The sequence below is a fragment of the Blennius ocellaris genome, assembly GCF_963422515.1.
Source record: "Blennius ocellaris genome assembly, chromosome: 14".
NCBI lineage: Eukaryota > Metazoa > Chordata > Actinopteri > Blenniiformes > Blenniidae > Blennius > Blennius ocellaris.
In genome coordinates, this window is record NC_137663.1 from 26,253,389 (window position 1) to 26,271,197 (window position 17,809).

At 45.6% G+C, this 17,809-nt stretch overlaps 2 protein-coding genes across 2 annotated transcripts; both read right to left on the reverse strand.

Moving 5' to 3' along the window:
- Positions 1-2,208: 2,208 nt before the first annotated feature.
- ppp1r14aa (protein phosphatase 1, regulatory (inhibitor) subunit 14Aa) lies at positions 2,209-8,524 on the reverse strand. Its single transcript, XM_080509102.1, has 4 exons — positions 8,162-8,524; positions 4,692-4,772; positions 4,470-4,502; positions 2,209-2,494 (listed from the first exon to the last, which is right to left on the reverse strand). Exons 1-4 carry the CDS (start codon positions 8,357-8,359, stop codon positions 2,333-2,335), a joined length of 474 nt encoding a protein of 157 aa, XP_080365228.1. The 5' UTR covers positions 8,360-8,524; the 3' UTR covers positions 2,209-2,332.
- Positions 8,525-11,609: 3,085 nt separating this feature from the next.
- dlb (deltaB) lies at positions 11,610-17,026 on the reverse strand (the record flags this gene model as incomplete). Its single annotated transcript, XM_080509092.1, has 7 exons — positions 11,610-12,340; positions 13,362-13,578; positions 14,620-14,981; positions 16,122-16,379; positions 16,502-16,559; positions 16,654-16,893; positions 16,976-17,026. 7 exons carry the CDS (start codon positions 17,024-17,026, stop codon positions 11,610-11,612), a joined length of 1,917 nt encoding a protein of 638 aa, XP_080365218.1.
- Between the last annotated feature and the right edge of the window lie 783 nt (positions 17,027-17,809).

Here is a 17,809-nt window from a genome sequence, read left to right on the forward strand (position 1 = left end):
AAACCTGGACCTGATGGATGAAGAGCTGAGATCCTGGTTTTCAAAAACTTCTCCATCACTGTCACTGACACAGTACTTTGATACAAGATGGTAGCAGGAGGTGGAGATGAACCACACTGACGTCTGTCACTTTACATTTCACCGGCAAAGTTCTGTGCTGCCCTCTAGTGGTGAAGAGTATTGTAGCGATCACGGAGTTGGTCGCTGCAGGGCATGATGGGAGTTCAGGCTATGTGTTGCCGGACGTTATTGTTGGTTATTGTCGGGGTTGTTGTGTGTGTTGATTTGTGCTTGTGTTGTGTTTTTGTTCCTCGGTTCAGGTAGTTCATTATTTCGTCTAGTTTGGTTTGTTGGACGTTGGTGATCAACCAGGAGTGAAGAATGTGTTGTGTGGAGTGTCGTCCTGTTATGAAGTTCCGGTTGTGTGTGTTCATGTCAAAATAAAAGCTTCTGGTGATCAGCTGGCAGAATAGGATCTCGATTCAGAGCAATTCTTCCGCGGCGCTCGTCAAAGTATTTATACATGATTACTCTGCAACACACTGCGGCTGTGAGAGAAAATGTTATTTAGAAAAAATGTGAAAGTGGATCATTTCTCACGGCTCAGCTGACGAGATCTCACGGAAACACCAGTGTGCCGCGGAGCAGTGGTTGAAAAACACTGATCTATTACATCTCATCCCATGTGATCGACTTTTAAAGCCTTTATTGACAAAATACACTTTTTTTTTTTAATCGAGAAATAATTCTTAACCGTCCACTCGCTTTAATTGTCTTTAAATCGACTCTTCAAATGTATTATTTAAACAAAACAAAAAAAAATCAAGTCTAGAACTCGTTCGGACTCTTTTTCACGCTCCATCGTCATCCCGCAAAAGTACCGGTGCTGGCCAGCAGGGGGCGACGCTCTCGTCTCCTTTTAACACAATAAATATGTACAAACGTCTCGACGTTCTCCAGATCAGAGGAACCATGGAAGTTTTCTCTTCAGACTGACGTTCGATCTGCAGATGTTTGAAACTCCTGCTTTGTTGTTTGTCGGAGAAATTAAATCAAAGGTGGAAATTCTAAGCAGGTAAATGGAACTGGTCACTGCTGGCAGTCTAATTATACACATGCAGAATCCAAGACACTTTTCACAATATTGCTTTAATAAAGTGTATTTGAGATGAGAATGATTTGAATTCTGCTGAGGCCACAGCGATGTACGAGATTTTTAAAGCGCAAGAAAGCGCATGAAACTTAAAATCGATGGTGAAACCATTTAAATCATACATGGAATTAAAAAAAAAAACTCGAGCTGGAGGAATCTGACCTGTTAGATTATTATTACTCATCATTGCATCGCCCTCTGCTGGACACTACAGGTAAATGCAACCTATGACGTGAAGCACGTGACGTATCTTGACCAGTAAATCCCAGTTTTTTATTTTACTTTTTCATTTTGAGATTCAGCAAAACAGAACAGCGTCACTCAGGAGAGTCATTCCATTGAGCCTGGTTTATTCTATACTGATCAATAAAGTCTTATACTAATTTATAAATCAACCTCTCACATATTATCATGTTGTTTTCAAAATCAATTCACATTTAATATTCTGCTTTACTTTTACATCCTCTACTATTTCATCACATTGAAATATTTCCAGTAATTTAGTCTTTCTTTTAAGATGATAGTTTTTATGACATTAACAGAATTTAATAACAATAATTATCACTGATGATGTTTTAAAGTTCGTAATGTGATTTTATTTTTCCAGCCCAAGATGTTGAAAATAACACAAATTAAACAGAAAATTCATATCCTCTTGTTGATTTTATGACAACTAAACATCTAACACATGATGTGACGCAAAACAGAGATTAATAATTTAGTTTCTCCTGTTAAAATAAATCACATTTAAAACAGATTTAACACATTAAATCCTGACTTAATGGTTCGAAGTTTTTAATAGATGTAATAGATACAAATAGATTTGTGCATTTATTTTTTTAGAGAAATTCACTTTAAAACGTATATTGATCCTGCGACGTCACACAACGTTATGATTATATCCTTTAATTCTCATTTACATCATAATAATCACAATATTTCCTCCCAATAAAGAAAAGTTGAACTAATGAATCGTTGAGATTCAAACTTTTTCCGTCGACCAGAGAAGAAACTGAACAACGAAGTTTTATCAGTGAACTTTATTGATCCTCGTTGGAGCCGATCGGCGTCCAGAAGTGACGACGAGCCGCTTTTACATCAAGTTACAGTGACGTGATCCTTCATCTGTCTTCGTGTGTGTGTGTGTGTGTGTGTGTGTGTGTGTGTGTGTGTGTGTGTTCAGAGGGTCTGGTTCTGCCCCCGGGGGTGGGGGCTGTTGAAGTGGTAGGGCTCGTGGCGGTGGGCGCTGTGGCAGATCACCGGGTGTTCGATTCCTTCGCTCTGCAGCTCGTCCTGCTTCTGGACGCCGTCCAGCTTCACCAGCAGCTCCGCCACGAACGCCTGGAGGGACAAAGTCCCGGCAAAGGTCAGCGGGGTCACCGAGCAGCCGCATCCACAATCTGCTGTGTCTGTGCGAGCCGGACTGGCTCCGCCCCCACATACACACCCATCTATGGGGAAGAGAGGAGGAAGTACTTCCTCTCGTGGCGCCATGTGCCAGAGCAGAGCTGCCTGGTTGTGGGAGGAGTCAAAGGGGGGAGGAGCCTACCTTGATTGTGATTGGCTGAAACCCCCAATGACACTACATAGGGTTTGATTTCTGATTGGCTGCTGGGAGCAACACACTTTTTAAAAGAAAGCGAGAGAGAGAGAGAGACTTCCTTCACTTCTTCCAGGTGTGGAGACGATTATTATTATTATTATTATTATTATTATTATTATTATTATTATCAAACCTTTAGAGGAAGTATTTAACACATTCTGAGCCCTTTACAGGAATTTCTCCGTCTACAAAGTGAAGCATGAACATAAAGTTCGGATAAAATCACAATAAGCATTAATCTCTCAGTTGTAGTAAATCAGAGGCGACAGATGAGTTTAACTTGTGTATTGTTTTGATTTTTATAGTTTTTCTCATCTTTGCCTTTCTGTTTCTTGTTTTGTTGATGTACTTTTTAAAAGGTTTTTATCATCTCGGAGTTGTATTTTGTTTCCCTCTAACCTGCGATCGTGTTAAAACTTAAAAAGCCTCACTATATTTCCATGACTTTGGATGTTTGGCTGAAACAATCTGACCTTGTTCACACGAGTTTAAATACAGTAAATCCTCATTATATTCATTGCAACCAAAAAAAACCCCAATACAAACTATTTTTTGTGTGACAACCTTTGTAATTTGACACCTTAATGATGAATAATATTCATATTCTCCATATTTGATCAAACTGAGAGCTACTTTTAATAGAAGCTATTCCATCAGAGTTTTTCAGAGCGTAACGTAAAATAACAAACACTACGAGGAATCCAGCGTCGTCCAATCAGCCTCCTTTGAATATTCTCTCTGCGTTCGTGTCCTTAAATGGAAGAAGAGGCCGTCAAACGAAGCAGCGACTCGACCTTGAAGCTTCACGGCGCTTCGGAGAGGAAATCTGTGAGAATCGTTTGAGCTTCATACCAGAGACGTCGCCTCCAAACTCGGTAGAGCGCAGACAAACGGAACATTTTGGTTTCGAAGTCAATCGGATAAAAAGTGACGGCGTCACGCAGAACATAGGTTTTGGACCTTTTCCTGACCTTTGACCTTTGACCCAGTCGCTCGCAACGTTTAACGCAACCGTCCTTGGATGAAGACGAATCATCCCTGAAACTCCCGTACAATTTGGGTGAATTGTTGTTTTTTTTCATTGTGAAATCCACGTCTCCATGGCAACAGATCTCCTCCTTGAGGTGCCTCTCCCATCCGCTTTGTATGGGACGTTTCTCCTGCAGTTTTTTGGGGGGGAATTTATTTGAAACTGCTAAAATCCGAAAATCTGGACGACGACAAATCATCCCTGGAGAGTTCACGCAGTAGTTTTTGTGGAGGAGTTGTTAAAATACCTACAAACCAATAAATAAATAGATAAATAGATAAATAGATACGGGTACTGTCTGCATGAGTCCACGTCTAATTTTCGTTTCCATCTTTTCTTCCCCACCAGTTTTTCGTTATTTTGATTAAAGCTATAGACTGTCAGAGTCCCGGCATCCCTGCTCCTCTTCCTCCTCTTCCTCCTCCTGCTCCTCCTCATCCTCCTCCTGTGTTTACGTCAACAAGCAGAACAACGTCTGACCAGAAAAGACTCTTTGTTTCCGTCTTCGCTGGAAAATAAAGGAGTGACAGAGAACGACTGTGGAGGCTTGTGAAGCTCCCTTGTGTAGCTGTGTGTGTGTGTGTGTGTGTGTGTGTGTGTGTGTGTGTGTGTGTGTGTGTGTGTGTGTGTGTGTGTGTGTGTGTGTGTGTGGACCAGTCATTGGTGGAGACGTCCAGACGTACCTCGGTGCTGCTGCTGCACTTTTCCAGAAGCTCCTGAGACAAACACAAACACACAAACACACAAACACACAAACACAAACACACAATCAGTGGTGTGTTTCCAGAGTGTCTCCGTCAGGATCTCTACTCCGCCCCGTCAGAGAGTGCCTCCGTCAGGATGTCTACTCCGCCCCGTCACAGAGGAAACAACGTGGCGGTTTGAGGACGAGTGTCGTTCTTCACCTGCAGCTTCTCGACTCGCTGCTCGGCGCCGGGAAGGTCGATCAGCTGGTCGATGTTCACCTCCTCCGGCATGTCGCTCTCCTGGAGACACACACCGGCTGTCACTGGTCTGGCACTGGTCTGGCACTGGTCTGACCGTCTGGCACTGGTCTGACCGTCTGGCACTGGTCTGACCGTCTGGCACTGGTCTATCACTAGTCTGTCACTGGTCTGTCACTGGTCTGTCAGTCTGTCACTGGTCTATCACTAGTCTATCACTAGTCTGTCACTGGTCTGTCACTGGTCTGTCAGTCTGTCACTGGTCTATCACTAGTCTATCACTAGTCTGTCACTGGTCTGTCACTGGTCTGTCAGTCTGTCACTGGTCTATCACTAGTCTGTCACTAGTCTGTCACTGGTCTGTCACTGGTCTGTCACTAGTCTGTCACTAGTCTGTCACTAGTCTGTCACTGGTCTGTCACTAGTCTGTCACTAGTCTGTCACTGGTCTGTCACTGGTCTGCCAGTGGTCTGTCACTGATCTGTCACTGGTCTGACCGTCTGTCAGTCTGTCACTGGTCTGTCAGTCTGTCACTGGTCTATCAATAGTCTGTCACTGGTCTGTCACTGGTCTGACCGTCTGTCACTGGTCTGTCACTGGTCTGTCACTGGTCTGTCACTGGTCTGTCACTGGTCTGACTGTCTGTCAGTCGGTCACTGGTCTGTCACTGGTCTGTCAGTCTGTCACTGGTCTATCACTAGTCTGTCACTGGTCTGTCACTGGTCTGTCACTGGTCTGTCAGTCTGTCACTGGTCTATCACTAGTCTGTCACTGGTCTGTCACTGGTCTGACTGTCTGTCAGTCGGTCACTGGTCTGTCAGTCTGTCACTGGTCTGTCACTGGTCTGTCAGTCTGTCACTGGTCCGTCACTAGTCTGTCACTGGTCTGTCACTAGTCTGTCACTGGTCTGTCACTAGTCTGTCACTGGTCTGTCACTAGTCTGTCAGTCTGTCACTGGTCTGTCACTGGTCTGTCACTAGTCTGTCACTGGTCAGTCACTGGTCTGTCACTAGTCTATCACTAGTCTGTTTTTAATGATGTTTTTAATTTATTGTTTCACTGTTGAGTTAATGGAGGAAAATATTACGATTGTTGATTTCTCTGAGCTTTTTAGGCTTTAATTTCCAGTTTAAGTACCATTTCAATTACTTCCTCTCGTGGCGCCATGTGCCAGAGCAGAGCTGCCTGATTATGGGAGGAGTCAAAAGGGGGAGGAGCCTACCTTGACTGTGATTGGCTGAACTGTACTTTGGTTTCTTGGATCCTTCAAATGAGATCCGATCTTTTTAAATTAACTCTTTGAACGACATCCAGACTCCTCGAGGAACAACGACCACACATTTCTTTATTTTTAATAAAGTTGGAGTCTTTGAATGAGACGCTTGAAGCAGATGTGCGTCACTTTAGTGAGTAAATCAAAATGTGCTCTAACAAATATCAGTTAAACAGTTAAACTTGAGTCAGAGGTGAGTTTCAGTCGACGTGTTTGTAGAAATGATGCAGTAACCGAGTTACGTGTTTTCCTCCAAAGGCGGCGTCTCAATAATACTCTAATCTCAGTAAAGCACCAAAAGTAGAATTTCCACATCGTCACACGATGCAGTTCCACTTCTGACATCATCAACTGAAGGAAAGTCAGGAATGTGAATCGCGAGAGGACAAATGTGTGGTCAAATGAAGTCAGTCACGGTTTTCCTCGGTCGTTCAAACACCGAAAGAGGAAAACATGATTCGGTAAAATAATAGACGTGTGTAAACTTCAGTCAATAATCCTGTATTGATCAGTCGTGACGCCTTGTAGCCGCTTGTGGAGACGATCAATCGCTTCTAGGATCATGTTAAACACACACACACACACACACACACACACACACACACACACACACACACACACACACACACACACACACACACACACACTGCGTGACCAGAAGCTTCCAGGCTCCAAACAACAACGACCACATAATTCAGTGACAGTCGCCTGTTGAGTTTGAACAAGAGGTCATTGTGTGTGTGTGTGTGTGTGTGTGTGTGTGTGTGTGTGTGTGTGTGTGTGTGTGTGTGTGTGTGTGTGTGTGTGTGTGTGTGTGTGTGTGTGTGTGTGTGTGTGCGTGTGTGTGTGTGTGTGTGTGTGTGTGTTTGCTGCTTTGTTTTAGAAAATCAGTTGAGTCATTTTTCCTGTGCATAAAGTAATCTATTACAATCCCAGGAAGGTGGCGACCCGCCATGTTTTATTCAGGAGATTAGAATGAAGACAAGTTAAGAAAAACAAAGAAACAAACTCGTTTTGAATGCAAAAATAGAGAGTAAATAATGAATGAATCTTTCTGAAGCACAAACAAACAAATGTCCAGCTGAACTAAAAACCTACTGGATCAAATAAAATACATGCTCATTGTAATATTTATGTTATCGGACGATTAGAGGATCTGGAAAAGTCCGGAAACTCCGAGAAACTTTTTAAGAATCTCAGTTTGAAAGGAAGAAACGATCCAGAAACTGACTTTTTCTGTGGAGCTGAATTTGAAAAGGTCAGAGACAGAATGAGAGTTTGATCAGATGAATGAATGAATGAATGAATCTGTCACAGCAGCAGGACAATATGGGGTCAGTGTCAAAGAGACAAAGTCCAAATGAAGTGTAAAAACCAAAACCACAGATCAGGTTTGAATCTTTCTTCAGCCTCTAAAAGCCTCGAACTTTGATTTTAACAGGATCTTTAAATCCAGTGATTATTAGTGTCGTGATGTTAAAAATGTTTGTAAATCCGTTAAAAAAAAAACCATGCAGTAGCAGAATATCGGGGACGCAACGTGACGTCAAAGGCATCATCATCGCCACGGAAAGCCAAAAAGATCAAACCACGTCCTGCATCGTGAAGTCAAAGCTCGTGAGAGAAAAGACGCAGGAACGTCGATCAGCGGCTGAAATTCACCCTCAACACTGATCATCAGCCGCAGTTAAGAGCAGGAAGACTCGCTGTGCCAACCGGCGTGGCAAACTTTCACTTTCACGTCAGAAACTCTCCTTTCTCCCCCCCGAAGACGTCTCGTGGCTGATGTGCAGCCAGATGTTAAGCGTCTCCGTCCTCCAGGAAACCAAACCTTCCTCCCACGCTGCCTTGTAAGGCAGCAAGTCTCTAACGACATCCACAGATGCGGCAGAAAGGGGGGGGGGGGACCACACATCTGGAGGACGAGTGGCCTTGTAAGGCGAAGCGCACCCCCCCCCCCCCCCCCCCCCAACATCAGAGAAACACCTCGTCCATCACCGGCGTGACGTCACCGCGTCTGAACCGCACAGTCCAGCTTGTATTTCATTGCACATATTTTTTTTATTTCTAATATATAATTCAGAAGACTTTTGAGGCTTTTCGTCTGAGCTACCCCCCCCCCCCCCCCCCCCCCCCCCGGAGTCGAGCCCTTCCGTACCTGACCCGCGTAAAGCCGGTCCAGCCCGTCGTCGATCCACTTCTCCACGTCGAGCCTCCGCTGCAGCTCTTTGCGGTTGTACTTCACGGTGACCCTGGCGTGGCGCTTCGGGGCGTGCAGCCCCGCGGGTTCCCCCTCAGGCCAGCCGCCGGCCGCGGACTGGAGCTCGTCCTGCGCTCCGGGCCGCTCGGCTGCCATCTCTGCGCGCGCGACTGGTCCGACTGTGGTTTTTCTGTGTGCGTCTTTTTACGCGCGGAGGAGAGACGAGAGGAGCGCGGGGAGGCGACGGCGGCGCGTTGTGCCACACGCTTCTCCTTCTTTTTTTTCTTTTTTTTTTTAAACCTCCCCCCTGGGATGTTTATTCATAAGAACACGACGAAACTCTGTACACATGCGCATTTGTTTATTTATTCTGACCTTGATTACCATTCCGCACCCTCCCCTCCCCCTGCGTGACTCCGACAGTTATTCCTCCTTGGAAGTCATTTGTTTTCCTCTAAATTGCAGGAAATAACTTGAGATCTCCAGACAGTAAAAAAAAAAAAACACACAAAAAAACAATGAGAACGACTTTGTCCCGGGTTGACGTGGGGTGTGGCTGTCCGCACATCTGATTGGCGGAGAGTCAAAGTGTTTGTTGTAAACAAGCCGTGGAAGAATGTAACCCTCTGATTGAAGAGCGTTTGTCATTTTCTGGCGTTAATCGTAAAGTTTTCAGGTTATTCGGGTTGGGTCTGCAGCCTCTGTGGATTAAATCGTGGAAGGAAGAAGAACTTGTGATTGAGTCTTGAGTCTGGATGAGTAGAAACTGTTGAGACTGGCAGTGATTGATGAAGGAGTTATAATTGGAGTTATAATCAACAGCCTTCATCATCAGTTTCACACCTTTGACATCGTGTCCACCTTCTTCATACTGCAGCGTTTCTTCCCATTCAGTGAGATATTAAACGTTGCAATAAAAGGGGGTCTGGGGTCACTCGGGGGTCACTCTCTGCACTACGACGAACTCTAAATCCAGACCGATCACACTCAAATAGCTCGTCAGTACAGGAATGGTCACAGAGCTGACTTGGCATGGAGCCATAATTGAGGATAAGTCAAAGTTCTATAGAAGAACCGCAGATCAGGTTCTATTGACAAATCAGCCAGCGACAGTTTGGAAGAGTAAGTCTTCAGTTCTATCCCCGATAGTTTCAGCGTTTACAAAGTCATCACTGCCTAAAGTTAAAGGGATATGAGTTTCCACTGAGCGGTGATTTATTTATTTTTGTCAGCCTGGCTAAAGTACTGAAGAGAAACCGAGGCCGTTCATCTGAAGCATGTTGACGGAGAACGTCTGGTGAAGTAAAGCAGTGTGACGACGGCCACTTGACACAACATAATGGAAAAAATGTTCTTGTGATTGAATGGAGGTCTTTGAGTCTTTATTTGAGCCGCGAGATGAAGATAGAGAAAACAGAGCATCAAAGAGCTCATGAAGATCGTATCACTCTAGACCAGAGGAACAAATGTGGAAAATTCAAAGCTTTGATGTGTCGATATTCAGAATTTCCTCTGTGAAGCAGTGAACTTTACTTGAATAGACCAGAGTCGGCTGCAATCACCGTTTTCTGACCACCGTTAAGTTTTTATTGACACGTCACTGTGCGAAAACTTCCCACGAGAGCAGAAATCATCAACTTTTTATTCAACCTGACAACTTCTTCTGACCCAATAATTCCACGTTGTAGCCTTAATGACAATAAACACAAAAATGTGAAGAGGTTCAGTTGTTGAGACCTCATTTTTTTTAATTGTTTATATTTTTCTACTGTTACAGCTCAAATTGTATGTCAGATTTTCTATAATTCTGGTTCACTTTCTGCTTAAATCTTTATTTTATTATACCATTCACTGAAGTTTTGACTTTATTAATTTTCTTTTTGATCCATTCTGAACATTACATCAAACTAATTGGTCGTATTTAGAATAGTTGAGAGCTTAAATTATTATTTTAGCCGTTTTCTACTTCACACGGCTTCTTAGAAATTATAATCGAGAAAATATAAATAAAAATCTTATTAGAATCTTGACCTACATTTATTTTTTTCCTGTTAAACTTGAGACCAGTGTCAGAATAATTTCCTTCAGGGGCTTTAGTTTGGTAAACAACAGCACTTTAATAAATAAATAACCGAAACTCTAAATATCCGTCTTTGTTTTGGTGAAACGAAAATGTTAATTTATAGCATGAAGAAGTTCACATTTAATGAAATGTGCTTTTAAAACACGTGGAATTTCAATAAAAGAACTGCAAATTCAACAATACGATGCATCGGTTCACCATCCAGTGTCATTTTCAGACATTTTCTCATTTCCAAGCACTTTTGTTTATTTTAATTTTCCTTATTTTTAAACTTCTTTTTTTTCCTTTTCCAAAATCAAGTCATTTTAGCTTCTTGTTTTTGTAGTTGTTTCTTTTAAAGCAGTTTTATCCTAGAGATAAAAGTCCTTTTGATCTTCTTTTGACTTTGATCTTCTCGTTTAAATCCTCGTTTTTCACAAAGTTCACTCCCGAGTTGCATCGACGCAAATGTTTTTATTCCACATCACAACCACAACATGATGAACTTAAATAATATGAATGGAAACGAAACACAAACTTTGGCATGAACACAAAAAGAAAATAAAAAATAACTGGCACATGAAAGAGCAACATGATCAGTAGCACATCTCATATAAATCCATGTTTATATATAAATAGAAATTACATCAACGACTGACTTTGTGTGATAAAAGCACATAACATCCCCCTGGTCGCTCCGTCTTTGGGACATTTCACACAGAAACACATCCAGTGACAGCATCCGGCGTCGGTCCTCATTCAGCATCATATAAATATAAATATAAATATCTCTCTACCTCTGTGACAAACCGTGAACACAAGTCCGCAAATAAATAAATAATAATATAAAAAGGATAAAAGAAAAATGATGGTACACACAATAAGGAACAAATGGCCAAAGGAAGATTGAAAAGCGAAACAAAATTTCCAAAATATATTTAAAAAAAATTTAAAAAAACGAAAGAAAGTGAGCAAATTAAAGGGATTAACCGTGAAAATTAAAAGTTTGGGCAGGTTTTTTCTTTCCAGGTCTGCTCAGAGAGGCGCGTCCTCCTGGATTTGGTTTGTGTCGTAGGTCCTCCATCAACGCTGTTCGTCTCTTTGGGTCTGAAACACGGAAGAGCTTTGCCCTTTACACTTTTTCCAATAATCTTTGTAAATCATCCACATCACAACACCTCCATTTTGAAGTTTACCCCCCCCCCCCCCCTCCCCCCACCCTGAACATTTATTATTTCTGAGACTCCAGCAGAAGCCAGACGGTGGATTTTGCTCCTTTTCCTCCGTGAAGAGAGCGGAGCAACAAGTGCTAACAGATTCTTTATTTTCCTTTCCCCCGCAGCTTCATCTCATCCCGGCGCCGCCGCCGCAGCCCTGCAGGCCGGCCTCGTCCCTCCACAGGAAGTCCTGCCGCTCCGCCCGGCCCGGGCCGCCCTCCGCCGGGCCGTGCCGGTACCCGGACCGCCCGTCGGCGCACAGCGAGAGCCGCGGCGCGCTGTTGCTGATCTTGAAGAGGCCGGCGGGCCCCAGGAAGGCCTCCCGCTCGCCGGCCCCCAGGTTGTTGACCGCCTCCAGGTCGTTGTACACCGCCATGTCGCTCAGCTGCTTCCTCCCCTGCAGCCGCCGCCGCCGCCAGCGCCGCCGCAGGAGCACGACGCCCGCCGCCAGCACCAGCACCAGCACGGCCAGCACGCAGGAGACGGTGAGCGTGGCGGCGGAGGAGGGCTGCGAGGTCTGGCGCAGGGCGGGCTTGAAGCTGGGCTGCAGCGTGAACTCGCAGCTCGGGCCCATGAAGCCCTTGGGGCACTGGCACACCGGGCCGGTGAAGTGCGTGAAGCAGGTGCCGCCGTTCTGGCACGGCCGGGCGCCGCAGGCGTCCGAGCGCACGCTGCAGTTCTTGCCGGTGTAGCCCAGCGTGCAGGAGCAGGCGTAGTCGTTGACGCCGTCCTGGCAGGTGCCGGCGTTCTGGCACGGCGCGGCGGCGCAGTCGTCCACGTTCACCTGGCAGTTGGCGCCGGCGAAGCCCGCCTGGCAGCGGCACAGGATGCTCTGGCCCAGGTCCAGACACTCGCCACCTGCAGGGGGGAAAGAAGCACTGCGCTCAGGCCAAACCGCGCCTCACGTTCTGCCCTTACACTGGACAACAAGACTGTAAGGCAGGTCTATTCAACTGGCGGGATGACATCATCGTCTGTTTACTTTTTTCTTTTTTTTTTTTAAAGAAAGACATTTTAAAATGCTTGAAAGAAAGGGATTTGTATTACAAGTAGAGATGTCAGAATTTACAAAATTATACAGAAAGACATGCATAATCTTTCAGATGTTTCAAATATGTGTTTATGGGGCTGTAACAGCCTTTGTTCCAAAAAACACAAACAGTGTGATGTGTATAAAGTCAGCTTTTTTGCCATGTACCAAAATAAAAGACTTTTGAATGTGGCAGAGCTTTGTGTCAGGTTGAGATCAGGAGTAATAGCTCAGGGAATTGTCCGGCCCCCCCGGGTCCTTCGCTTTCTGAAAATGTGGCCCTCCCAAAAATAGAGTTGAATCGTCCTGCTGTAAAGTAACAGCAACAGTATGTGCAACAACTCCTGCATCTACGTCACTTTATCTACGCCACTAATTGACCACTTGTTAGGACTGACCCTGCACTGCCAACACTGGTAGTATTTTTTACTATAGTATGTTTATTGTGCTTATCCTACACTTTGCCCCCCATCATAGTTTATTTTCCTTGTATCTCATCCTACTGTATATTTTGCCTTAGAACTTATTATACTTTATTATGGTTTGTGATTTTTATCTTATTTTTAGTCCTATTTGATAGTCATTGTATATAAGATTCCTCTATTCTTACTAACTGTTTGCACATTCCTTGTCTTTCCTACTCATGAGTCCTTAACAGCTGAATGTTACGAGTAAATTCCTCCACTGGGAGATCAATAAAGGCTTATATTATCTTATCTTATCTTATCTTATCTTATCTTATCTTATCTTATCTTATCTTATCTTATCTTATCTAACAGTTTGCGCCTCCTGCTTGTCATCAGGCTTGCAGTTCCGCTCTGCGGCCACCAGGCGTCGCCCTCCACTCACCGTTCAGGCAGGGCCTGTTGCTGCAGCGGTCCAGCTTCTTCTCACAGTTGGAGCCGGTGTAGCTGGGGGGGCACCTGCAGGTGTAGCCCCCCGTCACGGTCTCCACGCAGGTGCCGCCGTTGAAGCAGGGCCCGTCGGCGCACGTCATGGCGATGATCTCGCAGTTCTTGCCGTAGAAGCCCTGCGGGCAGGTGCAGGAGTAGTCGTTCTCCAGGTCCTGCGAGGCGGGAGGTCAGAGGTCAAGGCACGTTCTTTTACCACCACGGCCCGGAGGAAACGAGTCGCTGCGGCTTCAAGTCTCGTCCTCGGCGAGGCTCTGACAACTCCGACGGGTCGGCTTGTATTCGTTTTCTGATTATTTGTGTGTTTCAGTAACGCGTGAAAGAAAGATGAGTGCTTTTCTGTTTCCACAAGGAAAAGCGTTTTTCTACCACTGCTCCGCGGCACACTGGTGTTCCGGGAGATATAGTCAGATGTGCCGTGGGAAATTATCCAATTTCACATTTTTTTCCAAAAAAAACTTTTGAGCAGTGTGTTGCGGAGTAATCATGTATAAATACTCTTCACCACTAGAGGGCAGCACAGAACTTTGCCGGTGAAATGTAAAGTGACAGACGTCAGTGTGGTTCATCTCCACCTCCTGCTACCATCTTGTATCAAAGTACTGTGTCAGTGACAGTGATGGAGAAGTTTTTGAAAACCAGGATCTCAGCTCTTCATCCATCAGGTCCAGGTTTCACACCGAGAGAGTAAAAATTTAAAATATTTTTTTCTGTATTTATTCGATTCCTGTTTAATGAGAATGACTTTATATTGTTAATAGAGGCTACAGAGTTTTACATTTTACCATTTCCGGGTGGTGGTGTGCCTCCAGATTTTTCCAAAGAAAAAAGTGTTCCTCGGCTCAAAAAAGGTTGAAAAACACTGATCTAGTGTGTGTGTAAATTACACACTTTTAATTTAAAAGTTGCACCACGGCTTAACAATCCTGAACGTATAACAGAGTAAACATGATATCAATCATTTCCCCTGTAGGAATTTCTTGCTTTCTTACACCCATCATCTATTTCACGTTCACTTCTTTTACACTGTTATTGATATGAAATTATCCTCATTGAGCTTTTGTACTTTTTTCAAGAGATTTTTCCAAACAAAAAAGTGTTCCTCGGCTCAAAAAAGGCTGAAAAACACTGATCTACTCTAGAGTGTTAGTTTTTTGGTTTTTTTTTTTTTTTTAAACTCGTCTCCGGACACTCACGTTGCAGCTGCCGCCGTTCTTGCAGGGGTTGCTGTCGCACTCGTTGGTCTCCAGCTCGCAGTTGGTGCCGCCGAAGCCGGGCCTGCAGGCGCAGGTGTAGCTGCCCTGGCCCGTGTTGGTGCAGGTGGCCCCGTTGGCGCAGGGCCGGTGGTTGGTGCAGTAGTTGAGGTCCTGGTCGCAGAACAGGCCCCCCCAGCCCTCCCGGCAGTTGCACTGCCACGGCTGGCCGCAGGTCCCGTGCAGGCAGCCCGGGTAGCGGACGCACTCGGCGCAGGAGGGGCCCTGCCAGCCCATCCGGCACGTACAGCCCCCGGGGGCCTCGCAGTAACCGTGCTTCTCGCTGCAGTCCGCTGAGCAGATGGCTGGAGGGGGGGGGAGGGAGAGGGGAAAGAGAGGGGGGGGTGGTTACAATGGGTACGCCTTCTTATACGTCTCACACACACACACATGTACAGGGCCCCCCGTCTGACCCCGTCCTGCTCCAGACTTCACTGTTGGTTAAGTATTAACCCAAGCAGCTGGCAGGCACACCGCCGGGGAGCCACGCTTTCTTTTATCTCCCCCCCCCCCCCCCCCATTACACACACACACACACACCTTGAAAAATGTGTATGTGAGACGGGGGGCCGCAGTTTTTTCTCTCTTTCTCTCATTGTAACAGAACAAAGGACAGATGGAGCATCACTGACGGTCCAAAACACAACAACCACAGGAAGTCCTCGCATAAAAGACAAAAAAAAAAACCCAACAAAACAAAACTCTGAAAGGTTCCTGCTCAGCGGCGGTACGGGAGATCAAATATCAAGATCAGAAACAAGTTTCGGCCAAACTGCAGCAACTCGAGTCAAATTTCTCAACTGGAGGACGAAAGTTTCTTGACATTATCTTTTGCTGAGTGATATTTATATTTAATGTCTTCTCATCCACAGTCTGTATTTTTCTCTACTTCTCAAACGACAACAAAATCACAGTTGTACTTGTTGGGGTCAAAAAAAGTCTAAAAATTAAAAATAACCTTGTGTTTTTTGGCTATTTTCTTCATTTTTTCTGCTCAATATCAAATATCTCTTTTCTGAGCAAAATAATTGTTTGGATTTTTTTTTTTTACATTAGAATTGTATTATTTTAGTGTAATAACTTAATCACTGTAAGCATGTATTAGTCTCATAAAAAATAAGTTGCTGTTTCTAGTTGAAAAGTATATAAATACAAACCTTTTAAAAAGTTTATTCATTCATGTGTTTGTCTTTTCATTATTGTATATATATACAGTTTATTTCATCTTCTTCATCAGTATGTTCACACAAAACCTCTAATGAAAGAGTGACTTGCTTGAGGTGAGATGAATTAAAAGTTGGAGTAAATAAATAAGACATTAACATAACGCCAGACGACGCCAGGAGGCCGTTACGTTGAATAAGACGAGCAGCTGGTGAGCGCATCCCGGTGCGTTGCGCGGCCCCCGGGGGGCCCCAAGCGGCCACGCGTCCATCCACACTCACGTTCAGAGCAGTAGTTCCCCTTCCAGCCCTCCAGGCAGATGCGGTTCCCCTCCTCGTCGCAGGTGTAGTGTCCCAGCGTGTCGTCCCTCGGCCGGCAGTAGTCGGCGCAGCCGTCCCCGAAGTAGAACTCGTCGCAGAAGACGTGGTAGGAGTAGCGCAGCTCGCTCTGCTCGCCGAAGTGCACGTCCTGGGACCAGTCCTCCCCGATGGCCAGCCGCCTCCGGGTCGCCAGGCGGCTCACCAGGTTGTTCTGGTTGTCTGCGTAAAGCGAAGGGACGTTTTGAAACCAAAACAAAAAGCAAAAAAAAACGCTTCTCAGGCCGATCAAGTGTAAACTTTTATTAAACCCGTGACGTAGTGACGCAGGAGAAACAACCAACCTGTGTATTCAGTGGGAGATTCTGCGTTCCAGGCTTCGATGATCAACGAAAAAGTCCCCTGTGGCACGAAAAGGCGCGTTAGTTTTACGCACGCGCACCTGGAGACGCGTGGAAGGGGCGCGCGGCCGCGGTCGACTCGTCTCGTCACTCACCGGCCACTTGAAGTGGAAAGGCACCCTGATGGGCGCGCTGCTCGAGATGGAGGTGTGGTCGGCCCTGATCACGTTCGTGTGCCCGGTGCCGAAGGTGCAGGGCGGCTCCGCGGAGATCACGTCCTCCGGGTGCTTCAGGCAGATCCTGAAGAACATGTGACAGTCCCGGTGTCTCCGGCAGATGCGCTGCGCCGTGTGGAACGAATGGATCTTCAGCTCGAACACCCCGGAGGGGAACACCTGCGGGCACGGGAGACGTTGTGTCACGGAAACAAGCGCAGCGCAAAGACGGGAGTTTCACCGCGAGCGGAGGTCAACTTACCACGTGCACCAAGGCCAAAGCCAGAAGGTATCTCAAGTACAGATGCGCCATTTCTTCTTAAAAAGTTCGCTGTCCGGTTCTAAGTAAATGTCCTCATTCGCCGCGTGCAATAATATCCTCCGGGAAAAGATTGTGTCAAAGCGTGGAAAAAGAAATTCTCTCTTTAAAAAAAAAAAATGAAAAAGAAAAAAAAAAAGTTACTCAGATGTCTAATGGATCCTTTAATCGCCTGCTGCGTCCCCCTGCTGCTCCCCTCCTCCCTGCTGGCCCTGACTCACTCCGGCTTGTTTGGGGTTCTGGTGCGTAAAGACGCGCGGCGGCTTTATAGCCCTGCGATGTGGCGCGTCACGCGCGGAGAGGGGCGGAGCCGCGGCAGACCTCAGGGGAGCGGGGCTGACACCCGGGGGCCTGCCTGGGGATTTAGACTCCCCCACGTTACATCTGGACTCGAGTGGTGAGGAATATGCATGTGAGGCTGGCAGGAGGTAGATCTGGTCCATGACTCCTGATCGGCCAGAACATAATGCAAATGAATGGTGACGGTGGGACTGAGAAATAAAGGAAAAACAGTGAAGTGTTGATGAAAGTTGGAACTTTCCCCCCCCAAAAAAGTAATGAGTCAGTTTGACTTTTGTTTAATATAAATAAGGGGATGCGACAGACGTTAGTTCGCAATTTAATACAATTATACTTTTGTCAAGGATAAACAGTGTTTCAGAGTTCATGTTTTGTGAACTCGTGTTGGTGTGAACGCGTCGCCCGCCGCTTCGAGTTCCTCAGAGCTGCGGGTCATTCTGGGCAAAGTCTCGTTCTGTTTCTCCAAACAAACATCGG

What these genes read in the sequence shown, in the direction of transcription:
- ppp1r14aa (XM_080509102.1), bottom strand. Translation starts at nt 8,359, where the DNA reads ATGGCAGCCGAGCGGCCCGGAGCGCAGGACGAGCTCCAGTCCGCGGCC. An exon ending in ACCGGCTTTACGCGGGTCAG is followed by an intron (nt 4,773 to 8,161) that starts GTACGGAAGGGC and finishes GTGTGTCTCCAG; the next exon opens with GAGAGCGACATGCCGGAGGA. An exon ending in AGTGCAGCAGCAGCACCGAG is followed by an intron (nt 2,495 to 4,469) that starts GTACGTCTGGAC and finishes TTGTCCCTCCAG; the next exon opens with GCGTTCGTGGCGGAGCTGCT.